The sequence below is a fragment of the Bos javanicus genome, chromosome X (assembly GCF_032452875.1).
Source record: "Bos javanicus breed banteng chromosome X, ARS-OSU_banteng_1.0, whole genome shotgun sequence".
NCBI classification, from domain to species: Eukaryota; Metazoa; Chordata; class Mammalia; order Artiodactyla; family Bovidae; genus Bos; species Bos javanicus.
The window spans coordinates 104,707,151-104,729,224 of NC_083897.1; the positions used below are offsets into that span (position 1 = coordinate 104,707,151).

Genomic DNA, 22,074 nt, shown 5'->3' on the forward strand with positions numbered 1-22,074 from the left:
ATAAAACAAAAACAATAACAACAAACACTCATTATGTTTTATCAAAGAAAGCTAAGGTTATTTAAAAGTTAACAAGTATAATCTAGACACACAAAAACTGAATTTCAGGATGAGGTGTTAAAATTGAAAGAAATTCAGCTGAAATCTCCTACTATAATTATACTCAAAATAATCACTTCAAGATAATTTTCAAAACGAGACTCATTTAGACAGCATTTTGTATGAGAGAAATGTGGACTAAATATTTTAGGTATATTTTTATAATATGAGTTAAAATAAAAATTTTCTAGCTGATTCTGAATTAAAGAAAAAATTCTCATTAACAAGAGTTCTTCAATCAGAATTCAAACTTGTGAAAATTTTAATACATGTTAATCCTCACCTGATTGACCTGTAGCCTTGGACCAAGGTTTGTGTATATCTCTTTAAGGAGATCTATAGCTCTGCTGGCAATATCATCATTACTCTGAATCACCACCTAGATTAAAAAAGATTGAAGTGTAAATATCTTTCAAGAAATATTTTAGTTGGCCATTTCCATTCAAACCATACCTTCAGGATTTTTAATACAGCATTCAATAATTTAAAAAGCAAACCTCAAGTCTTTGTATAAATCAAGTTAAGAAAGGAAGACACATTTCACTAAGAATAAAATATGCTGTCATTAGTATCATTTACTCCTGCAATTCAACACCTTGGTAACCAAGCAGTGGGCTTCCCTAGTGCTGTGTTTACTTGCTCAGTTGTGTCTGACCCTTTATGAAACCATGGACTGTAGCCCTCCAGGCTCCTCTATCCATAGGGATTCTCCAGGCAAGAATACTGGAGAGGGTTGCCATGCCTTTCTCCAGGGGATCCTCCCAATGCAGGGATCGAACCCAAGTCACCCGCATTGCAGGCAGATTCTTTACCATCTGAGCCACCAGGGCAGCCCAAGAATACTGGAGTGGGGAGCCTATCCCTTTCTCCAGGGTATCTTCCCAACCCAGGAATTGAACTGGGGTCTCCTGTATTGGCAGGTGAGCCACCAGGGAAGCCCCGCCTGCCAATGCAGGAGACGCAAGTTGGATCCCTGAGTCACAAAGATCCTCTGGAGAAGGAAATGCTAATCCACTCCAGTATTCTTACCTGGGAAATCCCATGGACAGAGGAGCCTAGAGGGCTATGGTCCATGGGGTTGCAAAAGAGTTGGACACGACTCAGTGACTAAACAACAATAACCAAGTAGTGAGATATTAAAGTAGGAATTTAAATTAGTTAAAGGAAATCAAGATAACATGAAATACAGCTTAGCATAAAAGGCTACCCACCCCATCTTTACCATCTAATCATATCAATGGTTTTCAAACTATGTATAGACTCTGTGATGAAGAGTTTTAGGGATGAACCCTATAAAAGGCATGGGAGGGGGAAGGAAGTAAAGCACAGGGAGACTGAGTCGCAAGAAAAAAACACCAACCAGGCTTTCTTTTCTCGCTTCAACTAGTTTTACATTTTGAAGTTTTATGTAAACTTTGATTTTAAAAAGCAGTTTCTGCTGTTTAAAAATGTTGAAAACCACTTAAAGTGTGAATAATCAAATACTAAAATAAACAATTCAGTCTGCCTATGGTTTGCAGAAACACATTTCATATCCAGAAAACAATATAAACTGCTGCGAACAGGTCAGATTTTTAAAGATATTTAAAGATAGGACTAATATATTAATAACTACAACATGGATGGAACCTCAGGGCATTATGCTAAGTGAAATAAGTCAGAGAGAGAAGTACTGTATGATCTCACTTATATATAGAATCTAAAAATCAAAGAAACACAAACAAAAAATTGAACTCATAGATAACAAAGAATAGATTGCTGTTTGCCAAATGAGTGAAGGGGCTCAAAGTAACATATAGCGTGGTGCTATATTTAATAATACTGTATTGCATATTTGAAAGAGTGAATGCTAAGGTAATACATTTTTCTTTTTGACCATGCCACACAGCTTGTGGGATCTTAATTCCCTGCCCAGGGACTGAATCCAGGCCATGGCAGTGAAAGCAGAGCTCTAGCCACTGGACCACCAGGGAAGTCCCAAGTAAATCTTAAAAGTTCTCACTACAAGGGGAAAAAAAAAAAAAACCTGTAACAATAGATTGTGATCATTCTGCAATATGTACACATCAAATCATTATGTTGTACACCTGTAACTAACATGGTGGTGTATGTCAGTTATAACTCAACTAAAAAATATATATAATATTGTAAGTTAAAACAGTGCTGATAAAGTATACATTCATAAGCCTTTCTAAATAAAGTCTTCTTTTCTCCTATATTAGCATTAAGTGTATAATAAGCTAAATTAATACTGAAAAGAAATAGAGGTCTACATTAAATTAAAAAGGGGAAGAAAATAATTTTCATGGAGAGGCATGAAAGATTTCTATGGTTAGTGCAGTTACATTCTAAACACATCGGGGGCAGACAGATTCTAAGCCAAGAGAAAAGGAGTATCAGTGGCAGAAGGAGGGGAGGTGGAGGGAGAGACAGATGAAAAAGTCCAAAGACAGATGACATAGTAAGATAAAGATGAACTATCTCTAGCTCCTAGGACAAGCATCAGAGCAGCATATATACATATAATTTATATGTAAAATTGTGATTTCTTACCTATTTGAAAAAACTATATCACATACACAGTTTATCAAGTTCCCACTTCTCACTTACCCTCCAAAGGTAGTCTAATCCAATTAGTTCCAAATCATCCATCATATATGCTCTCCTTTTGGCTACCAGTTTTCCTTCCCGACAATTCACAGCTTTGAAGAATCGTTCAAAACATTTCATCCCATTTTCAGTCAACAAGGATGGATCAAGCTGAAGTACATTGCTTTCAAAGAAGTCCTTATTAATATCAGGATCCAAGTCTGGTTCATCCCCCATCAACTTGGAATACCACTTAAAACAGGCTTCACGATCACAAAGGTAAACTGCATTCTCTGCTAAGCATTTCCATATTTGTTTTGCCTGAGGAGCGCATAGCCACAGTTGGCCATCCTTTAATAAAAATCTTGAAAAACATAAAATTAGCAGTTAGATCTACATAATTTTTATCCTGAAAGGCAATCTATCTGTATATATGGGAAATAATCCACTTATCACAACTATATTTTAACTACAGGTAAAAGGATGTCAGTTCTTATCAGCATCTTAAAATAATTTATTTCGTAATTTTTATCTATTACTAAAAAATACTAGGTATTCATTCATTCAGCAAGCACATATTAAGCATCTACAATGTACCAAGAACTCTGCTACATTACTGGACCTAAACTAGGGGGAAAAAAAACCAAAACAAAACCAAAACAAACCTTTGTTCTCTGTACACCTGAAAACACCGTAAATCAACTATATTTCAATAAAAACAAAAGGATATACAGTGGGAGAAAAAAAAAGATTTGTTCCCTGATTTGATCTCTGAAACCAGACAATTTTGAAAGTATGTTTAATAGGCTATCTGAGTTTTAGCATTCTGCTTATATGGTATCACTGGAGAAAGAGGTATTCTACTTATGTAACTTTCACAGATAAATCATAACACTGAAGAGTTAAAATTCCTTAAATTTTAATATCTGCTGATGATCTGATCTAATAGTCATCACTCAGCACTTGGCCACATTGAACTGAGTAACATACATATGTCTTAAACTTTTTAATGTCAAAATTCAACGGGATGCTTATCAATTATTCAGTGGCATTCTCAGGGGTCTTTCTAGTTTGAGGACTATAGGTTTAGTTAAAGACAATAATGGTGAACTCTGTTTCACCTAGTTTCTTCAGTTAGCTTTCTTTTTCTTTTAGCATTCATCCACCCACCCTGTCTGGCGCATCTCCGAATGACAGAATGAACATCTCGTTTTATTCTGAAAAACTTAACACAATTTTTAGCTAATCTAAGGGTGCCTCTTTACCCAATTACAGAGTAAGGTGAATGTATTTAAGGTTCCCTTTTCATTTCAAAGCATTTTGAGTTATTAATTCCAGTGTCTTTGACATTTTCATAAGACTGTTAAGCTTAAAGAGGGCTTTCTAGCAGCTGTCCTACCTAACCCTGTCACCCTGTCTAATTTACAGACAGGAAACTGAGGTCCAATGTGATAAAATACAACTGTTTTCATTTTTGGGTTGTGTGTGTGTCTTCTTTTTCTTTTTTTTTTTTTTTGCTTTCTTTAAGCAAAAATTCCATTTGGAAGGGCACTGTATAAAAAATAAAAGCAGAGCTGCTCCAACTGTTGGGAAGAGGAGGAAAGAAGTGAGAAAGGGGGATAAAACTTCCACTGCTCGTCCAGAAATCTTGGAGGAAGCTCCTCAGAAGCCCTAAGGCTCCAAAGTAGGTTTGAAAAAATCACTTGTCTAATAGAAAGAGCAAAGACTGAAGCTGGATACACCTAGTTGAGTAGTGTAACCAACTATATACCGGGGCTGCATGATTTCAAACATAGCTTTAAGCCATGTGAATCTCAGTTTCCTTATTAATCAAATGGGGATAATACCTATCTCCCTGTGCTGCTATTAGGTTAAAATATAAAGTGAGTAAAGCTCAGTTCCTGTGCCTTCAGAGAACTGATGTAGGTCATATAGATAAGTACTAATAGAGCAGGGACTAAAACAGCTTCTCTGATCCCAAACTTTAATTTAGCAAAAAAGTTTATAACAACTCTTCTGTTCTAGGCAATCTAAAGGATACAACACACACCAATCAATAACAATGTCTTACTATGGCAATGATTCTCAATCTGGGGAGGAAGGTTCTTTCATTCAGATAATTGAAAAACCACACCCACACCCCAACCCCTCTACAACTCACAGAACCATTTTGCTTTAAACAAAGGCCAAATTTCTTTAACTCTGGTGTCTAGACTTTGCCCTCAAGTTAAAATCTGAATGTAACTACTTATGCAAATATTTCCAAGTAAGCACATAATTCAATAACCATAAGCCTATAATTAATGCAGTCCAGGAGAAAATTCCCCAATGTATCAAAATAATACATGCAATAGATTTTCTGAAGCACTGATAATTTGGGCATTTCCCTTAGGGTGCTTATGATCTGAAAATATATGATGGGGGTTTCTGAATTGCAAGAAACCTCTCATCATCAAAAATTTTAAACAATTTTAAATCTATAAGTGTATAATCATTAAAAGCTAATCACTGGAGACGTCGCAGACCCGGGACCCGGAGCAGCTCAGAGGCGGTGAATAATAGCTCTTCAAGTCTGCAATAAAAAATGGCCTCCAATAAAACTACATTGCAAAAAATGGGAAAGAAGCAAAATGGAAAGAGTAAAAAAGTTGAAGAGGCAGAACCTGAAGAATTTGTAGTAGAAAGAGTGCTAGACCGCCGTGTAGTGAACGGGAAAGTGGAGTATTACCTGAAGTGGAAGGGATTTACAGATGCAGACAATACTTGGGAACCTGAAGAAAATTTAGATTGTCCAGAGTTAATTGAAGCATTTCTTAATTCTCAAAAAGCTGGTAAAGAAAAAGATGGAACAAAAAGAAAATCTTTGTCTGACAGTGAATCTGATGATAGCAAATCAAAGAAGAAAAGAGATGCTGCTGATAAACCGAGAGGTTTTGCCAGAGGTCTTGATCCAGAACGAATAACTGGTGCCACAGACAGCAGTGGAGAATTAATGTTCCTCATGAAATGCAAAGATTCCGATGAGGCAGACTTGGTACTGGCAAAAGAGGCAAATATGAAGTGTCCTCAAATTATAATTGCTTTTTATGAAGAGAGACTAACTTGGCATTCTTGTCCAGAAGATGAGGCTCAACAATTGTTTGCATTGCCTTTTATATATATTTTTATATATATATATAAAATGTGGGTCTTGGTTTTTTGATTTATTAGTGTGAAGAAATAACTACATTCTAATGAAAATCAGGTTTGATTTGTTTGTTTTGAAGTAATATTGGGAAAGTTACATTGGGTTTTTTGTTTTTTTTTTCCATCTGTAGCACTGGTTACTTTGAACAAATAAAAGCTTTCTGTTGACTCCTTCAGTAGGAAATAATTTGATACCATGGTATATTATTTCCTCAGCATTAGAGAACAGTTTTTCTAAATGTTGGAGGAAATCTCCATAATCATTACTCAATCAGAATTTAGAATTTGCATTTAACTTATATATGCCTGAGGACCATTCTAAGTTTTTTATATGTGTATACATAAAAGACATATGTAAATGGTTTGGGAGTTAATTTTTTTATTTTGGTAAATATATTTAAACCACAGCCTTTCATAACCATGGATAAGCCCATGTTCTGGAATTACATCATTTTGAGCAATATAAGAAATAACTTCAACTTAGATTAAAAATTTAAGTCTTAACCTTTCAAATTAAATAATTTTGTAATTAGACACATTAAGGAATTTAAATTGGGTAATTTTTTTAAAGCATCCCTATCAGAATCTGCATATAAATGCAGTTTTATATGCAGAAAACCTGGAAGGAAAATTTTTATCACTATCAACCACCTTCCCAATCAAATGAAAAAAGTAGAAAAATTCTGGTATGTTTTAATATAGCAAAGCAAAACTTAATTAAATGGACACTTGATGATTCCTTTTGGTGAACCATTGTTTTATAAGAAATTGAAGTCTCTGTGCTATATTTAGGAAAGGTTGTGATACATGGGATGTCTCAGATTTGTTTCATGGAAACCTAATCAGATAGTTTTTAAATATTGGCAGTTTACGATCTACAGGAATAAATGAGTGAACAAACTTTTCTAATCTACGCTTGACCTACATGTATTTTCAGACTTGACTCCAATCCATTCCTTACATGAAGGCTCAATTTTCTCAGTATTTTGGGTTACTAGTTCAGCAGAAGCCAAGAAAAACAATAACTTTGTAGTAATCAGAATGTTATTCAGCTGTATATTGTTTACTTTATTATAAATACTGGTGAACAGTGGTCAATAAATAGTTTTATATTCCTTTAAAAAAAAAAAAAAAAGCTAATCACTGAGTGTATCAAGCCCTGGACTACATTTAGCTTTGGCTTACAGGAGTAAGGGGCTTCTCTGGGGGCTCAGCTGGTAAAGCATCTGCCTGCAATGTGGAAGACCTGGATTCAATCCCTGGGTTGGGAAGATCCCCTGGAGAAGGGAGCGGCAACCTACTCCAGCATTATGGCCTGGAGAATTCCATGGACTATTCCATGGAGTTGCAAAGAGTGAGACACAACTGAGCGACTTTCACGCCCTCACTCACTCACTATGGGAATAAATCTCCTTTCTCTATCCCCAACAGAATGTTATTAACACATAATTTCAGGCTGCCTTTGTCAGCCGCTGTTAGCATAAACAAAGCACCAGAGAACTCAAACCACTCTTTTAGGGTACTGGTCCAACAAGACTTTTGTCCCCATTTCCTTAATATGGTTCTCCAGCCGGCTGTGTCAAATATGGAAATTTGTTCTTTAAAGACTAAATATATTCCTAATATAAACAAATATGAAGACCAGAAGTCTATACAAAAGGTTTAAATATGTTCTTTTCAAATACTGCAAAGAAGAAAAGTTAAAACTCAGTCAATAATTTAATATTTAATCATGAACACAAAGGGAAATGTCCTGTGACTTTCATATAAGGATTTCCAGATGGGAAAAATCAAAGGTGACAAGAGCCACCTAACAAAGACCTAGCCATACAGCATATCAACTTGACATTCTTTATCTGTGTCTTAGAGCAACACTAATTGTTTAAAACAAACCTAAGGAAGTTAAGCCGTTCTTGAACTTCTTGAACATGACTGTATCTACTTCCCAGCCTCACAGTTTGTGGGTCATAGTCTTCATGGTCTGCAAATTAAGAAAAATTGTGCATTATACACATGGTTACCCATATCATTGCTGACTTTAATCGAAGGAAAACAAGTCGTTAAAAGATCATTAATTCTTTATCATTAAAGGCAATTTGAAATTTACTTATTAGTCATAATTTCTATCCATCTTTTTACCCAACCAAAATAATTGTCCCTTTTTTCTAACCAAAAGAAAATGGTCTGTTAAATGTGTCATCAAAAATAATTCTTCATACAACCCTCTGTCCAATTTTCATATATAATGAAGTAATGTCTGATTACAGCATAAGATTGACCTGAATGGTCTATGAACTGACCACCAAGACAAACTTTTTTCTCTAATTTCCTTTCTGTTACATTGAAATGTCTTCATGGGAAAAAAAAATGTAGTTATAAAAAATTATATTATTAACTTTTATCTACTTTTATCTGGACATTAGAGTAACACAAGATGCTCCTCTATATAATGAAGTTATCATACCGTAATTATCACCACCATGTTGTTATGAAAGAAAGTCTTAGATAAATCTAAGAAAACCTACCCTTCTATCATGAGTATGAGTAGGTACTGGTCACAAGGTCTAGCCTAAATTGGAAATTCTTAAACAAAAAAGTTAAAAGCCAGTAAACCCTTTGATTTTACTTTCATTAGAGTATATCATACAACGGGGGGGGGGGGGGAAAGAGCCTCGGTGTTTGCAATGGAAGAGCAGAGCAAAAAAAAAAAAAAAAAAAATCATCTTTAAAAGCACCTCCAGTCCTAAAAACATCTTGGAGAGTGTTTTCTGTTTTTGTTTTTTTAATTTATTAGAAAAAGTCATATGATCTGGAAATGTTCAGGTTGATTTGTGACTTAGAGCAGAAGAAAGCTGAAGCAAATGTTCTGAACAAGTGCTGTCAACCTCTCAGGAACAGTGGCATTTCTCCCAGAAAGCTGATGAAAGTTATGGAGGAATAAGAAACTGTGTAATTTCCCCTTAGCATTAATTATTGGTGTTTTCATAGCCTGAACCTTAAGGTACATGTGTGCTGGTGCCAAAGAGTTCTAAATGAGTGAGACCCTTAAGAAATAGTAACGGTAATCAATGTCTTCAAAAATAGTGAGGTTTTTTCTCTGAACAAAATCTTGTTCAGAGAAGAAACATTTAAAGATGGAAACATTTACAATGTTTAGAAACATCTTTTGATGCTTTGGTGAAGAAAAGCAGCCCAATGTATTACGACTACCTGCTTTCTACATCTACATATACTGCTATCTACCCAAAGTCCTAAACACATAGTCTACTCCCCCAAAATTCAATTTCATCAGTGCTCAAAGCACTAATTCTCAAGAGGTCTTCTCAAGAAACTGAACAGAATTCTCTTCCACTATGTCAGCAATTTTCTTTTTCAGAGCATCAAAGGATCTGAATAAACAATGGACTACCTCCACCCCCACCAAGGAGTTTACTCACAGCTTTGTTTACTTTGCAGGTTCTTTTTTAGTGGAAATTTTAATAATTTCAAAATTGAGCTTAAAAAATATTAGAAACCCTCATCACCTTTACCCATATCACCAGCTGTTTACATTTTGCCCTATTTGCTTGATGAGTCATTACATACATGCATGCATGTGTATAATTTTTCTAAACCATTTGAGAGTGAGCTGACAAGTCCCTAAATCCTGCAATGAGTATTTCCGAATAACAAAGACATTATCTTACATAACCACACAATTATCAAATTAACACTGATAAAATAACATTATCTAATCCAAGCCTTCTCAACAGCACATTATTGACATTTGGAGTGGATAATTCTTTGCTGTGGCACTGCCCTGGGCAGTGCAGTGTATCTAGCACTATCCCAGGCCTCTATCTACTAAATTCCAGTGGCGTCCTTGCCCAATCTCCCCCCACCCCAAATTAAGATAACCAAAAAATAACTCCAATTATAATTTTACCAATAATTCCCATTTATGCCTTCTTTTCTCCAAATCCAAGATCGAACACACTGCATTTAGTTGTCGTGCCTTTTAACTCTTCTTTAATCTGGAGAATTCAACATCCTTTCTATTTCTTGACCTTTTATAAAACTATGAGCCAATTTTGTTGCCTGTTGCTTAATGTAGGCTTCTCTGATGCTTTTTTATGATCAGATTCAAGCTAGGTATTTGGCAGAGTACCACAGAAATGACCCTCTGGCCACCTCAAAGAATCACCATCGGGGGAACAGTGTGTGTCACTCTATGGCAGTATTCACATCAATTATGATCACCTGGTGAATGTGGTTTCCACCAGGTTTCTCCACTGTAAAGTTACTATTTTTCTTTTTAATGAATTCGTGGGGAGACACTTTCAGACTATGCAAATAACTAGTCTATCAAATTTACCCACCAGTTTCAGCCTTCTCTCCCTTCTATTTAGGTGGCAGCACTTGAAGAGCCAGGACCCTGAACATATAGAAGAGCTTTGAAAACACCCAGTGAAAGCCAAACAATAATCACAAAACGTCAAGAAGTAAAAAGATCCCTCTCTGCTAAATAGGAATAGAGAGGCCTTCTACTTTGCTACAGATGAGCTTCTGGGCTTATAAAACATAAACAGGATGTCTGTGATTCTCCCTCTAAACATGTAATACTTAAGTATTGGAGAAGGCAATGGCACCCCACTCCAGTACTCTTTTGCCTGGAAAATCCCATGGGTGGAGGAGCCTGGTAGGCTGCAGTCCATGGGGTCGCTAAGAGTCGGACACGACTGAGCGACTTCACTTTCACGCATTGGAGAAGGAAATGGCAACCCACTCCAGTGTTTTTGCCTGGAGAATCCCAGGGACGGGGGAGCCTGGTGGGCTGCCGTCTACGGGGTCGCACAGAGTCAGACACGACTGAAGCGACTTAGCAGCAGCAGGAGCCTGATATTATCCTACTGAATAATGTCTCATACCTAATGAGATCCATGCAACACTTTATAGAGGCTAAAAGAAATTTATTTTAGAATTATAGACTTGAAAATTGGTGACTGATGGTATCATCAACCACCAATTTCTAAATGCTGTGAAAAGTCTGTTTTAATAGGAGAATTTTACTAGCTGGAGACTGTTCAGTATTAATCAGAAGTACTATAATAGAGGAAGAAAAGGTATATCAAAGGTTAGGACAAACAGAAGGTATGGTTCCAATAAACTCAGGGGAACATAGCAACAAAAATTCAAGGGCTTACTATGTGCCAGGGATTATTCTAGCATAAATAACTTGTTCAAGGTCATACACCTAATACGTTAGGTCATGTTTCAAATCTAGGCAATCTGTGCAGATTCACAGCTCTTATTTTATGAAGATACAGATAATATAAGAAGGGGAAACTAAAGCCTGAAGATGTTAAGTCCATGCAATTGAGATGAAGCAAAGACTCATGTAGAATTTGACTAAAAGGAGCAGAAAATTCGAGTGAGGCTGAATTGCATGTGTATCATCTCCTGATAGCCTCTACAGTAGGGGTCTCAACCTGTGCCAATGAAATTAAATGAAATACCATATGCAAATAAAGTATGTAAAAATTAGCAATGGAGTCATGTGATTTATATTAAGGCTTCATGGGGGGGGGGGGGCGCGGGCGGGCAGGAAAGGCCTGCATTAGCTTCTGTTGAGGGCACTGTACCAGAAAGAGGAGGTGACATCATAATGAAGAATCAATTACATTAAACTAAGCTTATACCTCTCTCAGATTTTGTTGGACACATGCAAACATGTCCAAAATGTTGGCTGCATTCATATATTGCCATGATTCTTCTAGTATGCTACTTAGAAGGAACTAAGAAATGAAATAATAAAAGATCACTGCCCGGTGCCTATCAGTTGCCTGATGCTTAGATTGCTTATGCTCAGAGTGGTAAATGGAAGACAGTCAACAAAATCAGCTCAGGTATCTGAGAGCTGCTTCATTTTTCAATTATGTTTACCTGAATTTTATATGGGAATGTATGTATGTACCTGAAGTGTTAAGGAAAATTATCCTTGCAATGTGTAAGAGCCTTTGTTGGAATTTTATTCAACAATGCCAACAATCTAAATCTTCAAATAATAGAGGTATGAGAAATATCCTCATTTTTAATACATATATTGGCTTCTGCAGACTCTTAATATGTTAAAGGAGAGGTATGTTCAATATCCATTATGTTAATTCTACCTCTCTGGTAATATAAAGTTTTCTTTCTGTGGCTATGGGGACCAACTTCAACCTACAAGAAAGTTTGGGGGTTTATTTTGGAGCCTATGAATTTGGTGTAAGACAGAGGAATATGTACCAACAACCCATCTGCACTCTAGCACACACATTCAGACACAACTGTCGTCTGAATTGAAACAGAGCTCCATATATGGCAGGCGCTTAAAAACTGCCTGTTGACACCACAGAAATCACCTGAACACGTTAAAACAAATTCACACTTTGAAATCCAATGTAAAATGTGGACTCTAGTAGTCTCGGATCTCATAAACTTTCAATTCATAAAGTCTGAAGAACTTATGAGACACAGACTTAGGATTACAAAAGAACTATGGTATTTGGAAGAATAGACTTTAAAAAGATAAAGGTGGTGGTAGGAAGGAAACAAAGGATGGAACCAAGTCAGGTACATACCTAGAAAGGTAACAAACAATTGTAGTAGAGGCAGCAGAGCTCCCAGGCAGGGAAGAAAAAGAAATCAATTTAAGAAGGAGAGTAAGAAAGGCAAGCGCTTACTAAAGAGCCTTGAACTGCTGGCCTGGAGTTTAGGGCGTGTAAGATTCAGAAGTAAAAGAAGGTCACAAGCTCATAAAGGAACACAATTTATAAAACCAACTACCTTGCATCTTTAAAAATATATCTGTTGTCACTTCTACGGTAACTGATTAAAAAAAAGCTGGGAAGGGAAACTGCTGTGATTTCCCATAGCTCATGTTAGCTTACAATACATACCTCTAGCATACAGCCTCATGCTTTCCATGTAAGTTGCAAGGTTTTCTGCTACCAAAGTAACTAGGGCATGATTGTGCTGAAGTTGATTGATTAAGTCATGGCGATAGAATACATGGGGACTTCGCTGAGTTTGACTGAAACGAGAAGAACTTAACAATATAATTAGGCAATTAAATGCTGCTGTAATCAAAAGAGCTTATATAATCTAAATTCTTAGCTCCTAATTTAAAAACTTAAAATGGTTTCCTTCGTAACAGAATTAACTTGGCCATTTACTTTAATGATAATATTAAGCAATTTAAAAGAAAATAATCAATGCCTCAAAAATAAGACATTAATTCCATTATTCTTACTTTATACAAAAACTATGCATTAATATTTTCCAATTCACACCATGGGAAAAATCAATGATTGATGTCTTCTTCTATACTATATATAGTAGTACCTAGGTGCTTCTAACTTTACATGATTATCAGAGTTATAAAACAGAAACATTTCTTGTAACATTAGCACTACGAAGATTTATGTTGTAATTGTAGTGGAGATTTAATCAAAGAAAGGGCTTTCATTAAAATTTTATTAGCCAAAGTACAGAATTCTCTCTTATTTCTAGCAAGTATGCCAATGTACTTTCAGTGGCGTGTTTTCTGTCTATTAATGTCATTCCTCATTTCATTTTGTCCCTCTTGCTTTGTTTGCCTTTTCACCAGTATCTACGCTAATCCATTAATTTTTCTTTCTTACAGATGTTATCTTTCCATGATCGGTTCACTCTGAAATAGTTAATGTTTTATTGACTTTGAAATGTCATACTATGTAAGTCTTCACAGTAAAATAAATCTACTGGTTTTTTAAATAGTTTATTTTTAAAGTTAATTTCAAATATTAGATTGCATGTATGTTTAAATGATGAAAGATGACAAGGTACAGTTTGAAAATACTTTTTTTCTGATTTATTTTAGCTAAATTTCTGTTAAATAGCCAACTTTAAATATGCCAAACTTTAGTTACTGAAATAATTTGTTCTTGGACTTTCTGGTTATATGAGCTGAATAGACAACATGAAGGCGGTATTATCACCTCTATTCTGATACTTATCACTAAATTCTGTCTTCTTCGTCAGTAAAATCAAAGAAGTGGATGTGATAAAGGAATCCTCTTTTGTTTGAATTTAGTGTGTAAGCTTCCTGTCACCCTACTCTAGTTTTCTTAAAACCTGGTTTCACCAATGTTTCTTTTCAGTAAAATATGTAATTAAAAATATTGAAATTTTCTGTTAAGTCTTACCTCAAATTCTGAGGTGCTTCACCAAACAAACTACAAATTTCTCTAATTTGTTTCAGTGCAGGAATCACCCATTTGTCATTTGTACGAAGCTCTTCTATAAAGCGATCTATCCACTGTATCTTCTGTGTGTCACGGTCCTTAAGAAACAATTGCAGTTTTTTATATAGGTCAATACTCAGAAGAATTCTACCTCCAAATTAGTTTGAGAATTACCAAATACAGCTCTTCTTGTAATACCAGCATCATTGCAGTAAAGAATTTAATAATAAAAAAAGCTGCTTTAAACATGCTTTTATTCCACATATACTACCAAAGCTCCTAAATACTATTATAAAAACTCAACATGACATGGATTCAGATATATCTACTGAAAGGTATTAAGCACCCTGACAAAAGTTTGATTTTAAAAGTTGCCAGGAGGTAGGCATTTAAGCTTTATCCAATGTTTTAAGAGATTCTACCATATAATAAAAATCCAGCAAACATGTAACTCCAATTGCTACTCTGTATGGATTTGTTTTTACCATTGTTAAGAACACAGAAAATTTGTATTTTACCAAGGAAACAATGGTACAGCAACTGAATGAAAAAAATTCACCAAAAATAAAAATAAGGACACCTCCACATACACACAAGGAGAGAAAGAGATAGAAACAGTGATAAGCAATTAAAAACTAATGTTATAAAATAAAAACTATCTCCAAATATTTTTACTTCTCATACTTATTTACTTTATCCTTCCCTGAGTCCATAGTAATCAGAAATACAGGTTTGTGTACCTAAAAATTTAATAAAATGACTTTTATTTTGTGTTTGTGTGTTTAATGAAATAATTTAAACTTGAGGTTCTTATTATTTGATATGCCAAATACTTAATGAACTATCACAAGTATAGTTAAAAAACACCTACACCTGCTTGAACTCTTGGTTTTTCTCTAAATTTCAGTTCATCAGTACAGCAAATAGTTTTAACAAGCAGGAAAATTAGTTTTTCAGGAATATTCATTTTACCATGAATTAAAAGATACACATGCTACAAGTTAAAATGCAGGGAAGTTAAATGACTTACTTATAGGGAAGGCACTACATGTTTTAGAGTTTAGGAAATTCTATTAATTTTTCTTAACTTCCCTAAGAAGCAAAGAAAACCTAACTTCTCTTACCTCTAAAGGCCATAATTAGCTTTAGTATCTTATGATCTACTTGAAACTGGTATTTAGCACCATACACCTGACATTACCACGACTTTGTAACTTATTTATACTGTCTTTCTACCAAGAAGACTAAAATGTTTTCAGATGATGCAGAAAATTTAAGACATAAGAGACAGAGGAAGGCAGACTTATATGAACCAAGTATGTCAATTCTTAAAGATCACTTCAAAAATAATGTCAGAAAAACCTAGAACTATTCTATATCTAAAAGCCATCCTCATCGTGAAAGAGAAAGGTCACAAAAAGTGAGCAAGACCGCACACCCTTACCTGGGAACAACTATAATCTAGTATTTTTATGTGGGCGCTGAGAGCCAGGTCCATGATGTCTACAGGCACATCATCACTATGGGCCAGATTCCAGAGGAGGTTCAACACTTTGTGTGCCATCACACCATCTTTGTCATCTTCTGCAAGACGACGTATCAGCTCAAGTAACTTTTCTCGCTGCTTTTTACTTGCATTTGTCCAACTGGCCTAGAAAATAAATTTTAAACGATATGGCAACAACACCTATTTATTCATCACTGCTTAAAAGTGTCACTAGATAAACAATATTCATCAGAGAAACAACACAGCTGAGCACAGAATTATTCAACTGGTATTTTAGCAATAAGATGACAGATATAAACTCCAAGAAAAATCAAAAAAATCTCCATTTACAGTTAAATACCATAGATCAGGGTTTCTCAGTCTTGGTATTACCAACATTTTGGACTAGCAAAACTGTTGTGGGGGGCTGTCCTGTGCACTCTAGGAAGTTTAACAGCACCCCTGGCCTCTACCCCACTAGAAGCCAGTAGCAACTCCTGCTTTTATCTGTGACAACCAAGAATACCTTCACCTATTGCCAAGTATCTCTGGGAAGCAGAAGAGCCTCCGGCTGAAAACTAATGCCTTAGATTCAGTCTGTCATTTGTACCTTTAAAATTATATTAAAAGATGTTAAAGATAACTTGATATACAAAAATATTCATAATAAATCAAAAAGCAATGTGCACTGCACACATTAAAAAAAAAGTCTATAACAAAGTCTGTTATTATCTAAAAAGTTTCTAACTTACAGACATGATACAATGCTATTTCAATTTAGTAGAAGACTGGCCACTCATTTAAAAGTTCTAAAATAGAAAAGAAACAAAACAACCAAAAAACCCTCCCTAAAATACTACTTTTTAAACACCCGGTTTATATAATGGTGTGTGTGTGTGTGTCTGTGTGTATGCTCTAGTGGCACGTAGTGGGTAGAAACCAGGGACGCTGCTAAATAATATGAGGAAAGGTATATGTATAAAGTTGGTAATTGGTGGTTTATTGGAAAATAAACTGAAAGCAACCAAATGGCAAACAGCAGGATAATTAAGTAATTACAGAGGATTCTTTCAATGGAATTATTACACAGACATTAACAATGTGATAAATACAGGATATCTTGAAGTCAACTGGAATGCATACTTCTAATTCCTCCAAACCCCTTAAAATTATGAAAGGAATATGAGAAAGCTGCTAAGAATATGACTAAAATATTAGATTATATTACAATTAAGAATATTTTAAAGAGACCAGCAAGCATAATGTGTCTCCTAAAGGAAGAGCACACCACCACCTATGATATATACAGACTCCCAGGTCCTAGCAACTCAGAATTAATTGGTCTTGGATGGAAGCTAGTAATTGGTATTATTTTTTCTTCAATTGTGAAATACACATCAAGAAAGGTACAAACATACACACTATAGTACAAATATAAACACCTATGTAACTATTACCCAGGATGAAAATAACAAATGGTAAGCAGCACTCCAGAAGCTAGCTGGGTCTATTTCTGAAGTTTATGTTCTATAAAGGTTTATGAATTCTTGTGTGTCTTCATTCCTTTCTTCAACCTTCTGTTCATTAGACTCATCCTTGTGGTTGAGTTGGTCATTCTCATTGTTATGTTTCATTACATGAACATTCCACCATTTATCCAACTTACATAGCAATTTTTTGCTAATACAAATAATTCTGCTGCAAATGTTGAATGTGTATACTGGTGCACATATGCATCAGTTCCTCTAGAGTATATATTCAGAAGTCAAACTGTCATGAAAATCTTAACAGTTTTCCAGAAACACCAAACTATTTTCCTAAGTGGCTGCAGGAACTTATGTTCCTATCAGCAGTCAGTATAACCTATTTTTAACAAGATACCTTCATGATCTTAGACCAGTTATTAACAGAATACCCCTTTGTGAACACTGCCATAGCGTCTTGTCTTCTTAATCCACAAATTCACTCATCACTTGGCTTTTAAAAACCCAATACTAGTAACTGGAGAGACCACTATACAATACGGCCTTAAAAAGTACATGACAGCACTAATGCAGATATGACCACAGGAGCTCTTGGGCTACACCGTATGAATTACAATTCCACAAAGTCCATGAATTACATTTCCAGCTTGCCTGTGCATATCACCCTAGACTACCAGGACTACCCACAGCAGGTAGTCCTTGCTGTTGACAATGTTTCATTGTAACCAATTATCTTTCCCTTCAGTCCTACAGAACCTATAATAAAAACACAAACTGCGAGGGGAAAGGAATCCAAATTGATCACCTGAGTTTAAAAAACAAGAAAAAAACCACCTGAGTTTAAAAAAAACAAAAAAAAAGGTTCTTTATTTATAAGGGCTATTATTATAAAAAGTGCTCATTGAAAGAGAAAACAATGGTAAATTCTGTTACACCAGAAATCATTTAATAATTTCTATTTAAGTATTTACTGGGTAAGAATCATTCATAGATCTAATGAATTAATTCTATTAAAAATGAAACTGTACTACTAAACTACATTAATTATTACCTTAAAGCAATCAAAAAGATGATCAAGTTGCTCAGGAGAAAAATCCCATGCCAATTTCGCCAGTAGATCATGTACATTCTTCACAATGGCTTCATGCTTCCCTGCCTATGGAAAAAACAAACAAAATCAGAGCACACTAAAATCTAAACAGCAATAAGCAGCATATACTGTCTGTGAACACTATTAATTAATACAGTGTTCCCATCTCCATCTAACTGTGTAACCTAAGAAAATTCCTAATGTTTTAAATGTTTTACAACAGCCATCTAAAACCTGCCCACTTGATTTCCTGATATACACGGTTAATGTAGACTTTGCAAACACATGTTCACTTTTAGTACAGTTTACTGAATTTAACATGCCAATTTTAACAATGCAAATAGGAAAATAGTAAGGCACACCAGCGGTATTGTTTCAAAACTGGAACCAAAGTCAAAATTGAATGTTTTCTCAGCTTCTAAAGACTCAATAAGGGCTTCCCTGGTAGGCTCAGTGGTAAAGAATCAGCCTGAAATGCAGTAGACGTGAGTTCAATTCCTGTGTTGGGAAGATGCCCTGGAGAAGGAAATGGCAACCCACTCAAGTATTCTTGCCTGGGAAATCCCATGCAAAGAGGAGCCTGGTGGGCTACAAGTCCATGGGGCTGCAAAAGAGTCGGACACAACTGAGCGACTAAACAACAACAACAAACTCAATAAACAAAGCTTTGTAGTGTAGAACTCATCAATACTTCTCAAGTGCTCCATAAATAGAAAACATGTCATTAAGATAACCAAAGGAATCACACAGTTCCTATTTCTGAAACCAAAGATTACTTACCCTTCTAAAAACTATTAATCCTTTGTATTACAGGTTTTTATAAATAATCTAGTGATTTAACTCTCCTGACACTAGAGTTCTTTAAGTATATGAAGAAATCAATTATAGATGTCTTATACTCTTTCCATAGACATTTCTCATTATTTTACTGTTTGTCTCTTATTTAAAACCTACAAATTGCTGACCTTTACCAAATATATACAGTAGATGACGGACTATTTTTATTTTAAAAATATTACTGGCTATTTCCAAAAGATTCTTGACAGGACTTTCAAACAATGTTAAGTCTTCATTCCATTTCACTACAACTACTTCATTTTCTTTAGTTTTTAGCATGTTTCTTTTTACAAATCAAATAACCACCATCTTAAAGTCCTTACCTGTGCTGCCCAGATATTATCAAGATCTTGTAAGGTCAGGGCTTTTTCTTTGATGACAAAACGAAGAATCTTCTCTAGCTTTTCCACATACTGTGGTTGATGAAGACTATCTCGCAAGACTATGGACAAAATATTGTTCTGCTGTATCCATTCCTAAAAAGAATTCAAAAACTTGTCTCAAAGCTTTCAAAAATATATACATAAAGTATTGCTCACACTTGTAAGCATTAGTAGGAATTTAAAAACTCACAAAATATAATGTACTAATGTTAACACATTTATGTGTTTTGATACAAAATTATGAAAAAAAAAAAATCACAACTTCATGGAACTTAATTTTGCACAAACAGAAATGCTTCCATGAATTAAAAATAGTGAATTCATTAAAAAATTTTACTCTAGCATTTACTCAGAAAATTATTGCTTAAATGTAGCAATCACCAATGGTTTAAGTATGGTAGGTATAAGACCCATTTTAGGATTTACATTTTTTATACCAGTTTTTATTTGGATAAAAGGTACTTTTTTATTTTGCTCTTATTTATTATCCAACTACAATATTATTGTTTATCTATTAGCTTGTTTAATCTTAACAATCCTAATGAGGGCTATACTGCCCTATTACAGAAAAATAAACAGGCTCAGTAGTGTTGGAACCAGAAACTGAATCAAGGCTATAGGCTTCCTAAGTCTGAACACTATGCTATATTGCTTGACAGGCATTTATTTAATATTTAAGCCAATAAAAGAAAACTAACTCATGATATAATACAAAATCATAGCCCACACTATATGATTTTATAGTATTCAACTTAATGACAATAAAAACTATATAGCCCCAAAACATGTTAGAGAAAGAAGTACACTTCTCAGCTAGTAAAGGTCCATTTTTACTTCTAATCTGTTATAGGCATGTATTTTTGAAGAACACAATGAAAATGTGGCAATATCAATTTGCTACAGAAGTTCGTAAACACTTAATGCCATTTTCTGTATTCATCTAGGCTTTGTAGCAGCTCAAGGACCAGAATAAGACCTCAGACCACACTGAGTAGCTCTGTGCTAGACCTCCCACAAGGCGATCAGACAAATAACATACCCCAAACCAGAAGGCTACCACCTGACCCCCTAACACAGGGCCAATATCAAGGCATCCTCCACATACCATACCTTTTCTCACATTCTAATCATTATCTTCTTTTACAGTTCTTTTACAGATGTCTCCTCAGTACTGTCAGACAGTATGCACTGAGGTTATGCAACCAATATTTAAGGGGCATTCTTATTCATTTTTAAACTGTAAGTATGCAAGCATCTATGGTAAATAAAATTTCCTAAACTTTCAACATCAAAATAATAGAAACGCAAGTACATAAGTGAAGTCCTTACAATTATGATAAAACATTAACTCATGTGTTTCTTATTCCAGTAATTTTATTTCCTAGTTTAAAATCTTTAAGTGGAATTCATCAAACGAATAGGTCACTTCATTCAATAGGTACCAGATACTACCCAATCACCTTTCTTTACTCAATTTCAACTCCTACCCAGCTAATAATTACTTCAGAACGCCTACATTCAGCAGTAAGTTTATCAAAGATGTGCTAAGCTACCCATTATCATCAAATAATTATATATCACCAAAAATACCAAATAATAAACCACGTTACTTACAAAAAGTTCTCAGGATTAACAGTTACAAATTGATCCAAACATCTCCCAAATGCAAAATTTTCTTTAAAATGCTAATATTACTAACTTTAAGTAGAGCTATGGTTTTTGCCTTAGACAGATTCTTATTCATGAAATTAGAATCAAAGGACTTACTGCCATTCGTTCAGCTGTGAGCCATTCTTCCTCCTCAGGGTTACCATGCCGATGGGTGTAGTATGATACACTAGATATCACCTTATTAACCTCATTAAGTGCATTCATTTTTCCATTGAAAGAAGAAATTTGCAATAATCTATAAGAGAATTTAAGTGTTAAATATGATTCTAAAATTCACATAAATTATTTCAAGAGGTAAATATCTTACCTAAGTATCATTTTTAACCTAAATATTTCTAAGTTTTTTACAGTTTCTTCTTGTCCTGGAACTCTTGAAGCTAAATTTTTCAAAGATTTAATAATCATTGAAAGAGCATCATTTTTGGCTTCATTCTTTGCTTCTTTTTTCAGTTCTTCATCAGTTAAGTTTTCTAAAAACTGTGGAACCATTTCTATTACTGGAAGAAAGTACTTTTTCACCGTATGAAGAGTGAGAAACTCATAGCATTGTCCAAATGGTCTGAAACAAGACAGACAGAAATTTCTTTCAATATACAATTTCTTACAATCAACTAGGACTGAACTCAGACTATTTGTTTTTTTTAATCCAAGTTACCAGCTAAAGAAACCATATTTGAAAAAGGAAACTCAATTTTTACTAAGCAATTAAGTAGCAATTTCTAGAATGCACTGAAGATTCATTTTAAAACATAACTTACTTAATAAGGGCTGCAATTATTTGAACATTTAATGCTGATCCATTAATAAAACGATCATGCAAAATCTGGAATCCATTTAAAGTGCCGAATTTGTTGAGAAGATCCACTAGCCAACCCTGTAATACAGTTAATAAAAAAGTTAACTTCCTACTTTTGGAGAGAAAATGCTATCTGAAGTAATTTCTTAAACACGCTGAAAACAGGAAATGCAATAAAGGAAAATAATTATGTAAAATCATCTTTGA

General features: G+C 34.7%; 2 protein-coding genes across 5 annotated transcripts in view; one reads left to right on the forward strand and one right to left on the reverse strand.

Moving 5' to 3' along the window:
• The window catches only part of USP9X (ubiquitin specific peptidase 9 X-linked), a 116,446-nt gene that overhangs the window by 49,256 nt on the left and 45,116 nt on the right, over positions 1–22,074 (reverse strand). For 2 of the 4 annotated variants that reach the window (XM_061410410.1, XM_061410408.1), the window contains exons 7-17: positions 21,830–21,945; positions 21,379–21,630; positions 21,168–21,306; positions 19,341–19,493; positions 18,142–18,246; positions 15,565–15,771; positions 14,082–14,218; positions 12,795–12,928; positions 7,768–7,855; positions 2,710–3,052; positions 383–478 (exon numbers count right to left, since the gene is read on the reverse strand). In XM_061410410.1, coding sequence (XP_061266394.1) covers positions 383–478; positions 2,710–3,052; positions 7,768–7,855; positions 12,795–12,928; positions 14,082–14,218; positions 15,565–15,771; positions 18,142–18,246; positions 19,341–19,493; positions 21,168–21,306; positions 21,379–21,630; positions 21,830–21,945 — 1,770 coding nt within the window. Of the gene's footprint in view, positions 1–382; positions 479–2,709; positions 3,053–7,767; positions 7,856–12,794; positions 12,944–14,081; positions 14,219–15,564; positions 15,772–18,141; positions 18,247–19,340; positions 19,494–21,167; positions 21,307–21,378; positions 21,631–21,829; positions 21,946–22,074 lie in introns of all 4 variants that reach the window. The other 2 variants (XM_061410409.1, XM_061410407.1) reach the window with 1 other exon arrangement.
• On the forward strand, positions 4,190–6,436 carry LOC133243465 (chromobox protein homolog 3-like). The gene has a single exon (XM_061410411.1). It carries the CDS (start codon positions 5,273–5,275, stop codon positions 5,888–5,890), a length of 618 nt encoding a protein of 205 aa, XP_061266395.1. The 5' UTR covers positions 4,190–5,272; the 3' UTR covers positions 5,891–6,436.

Excerpts from the sequence above, each read along its gene's own strand:
- LOC133243465 (XM_061410411.1), top strand. The coding sequence starts at position 5,273 with ATGGCCTCCAATAAAACTACATTGCAAAAAATGGGAAAGAAGCAAAAT.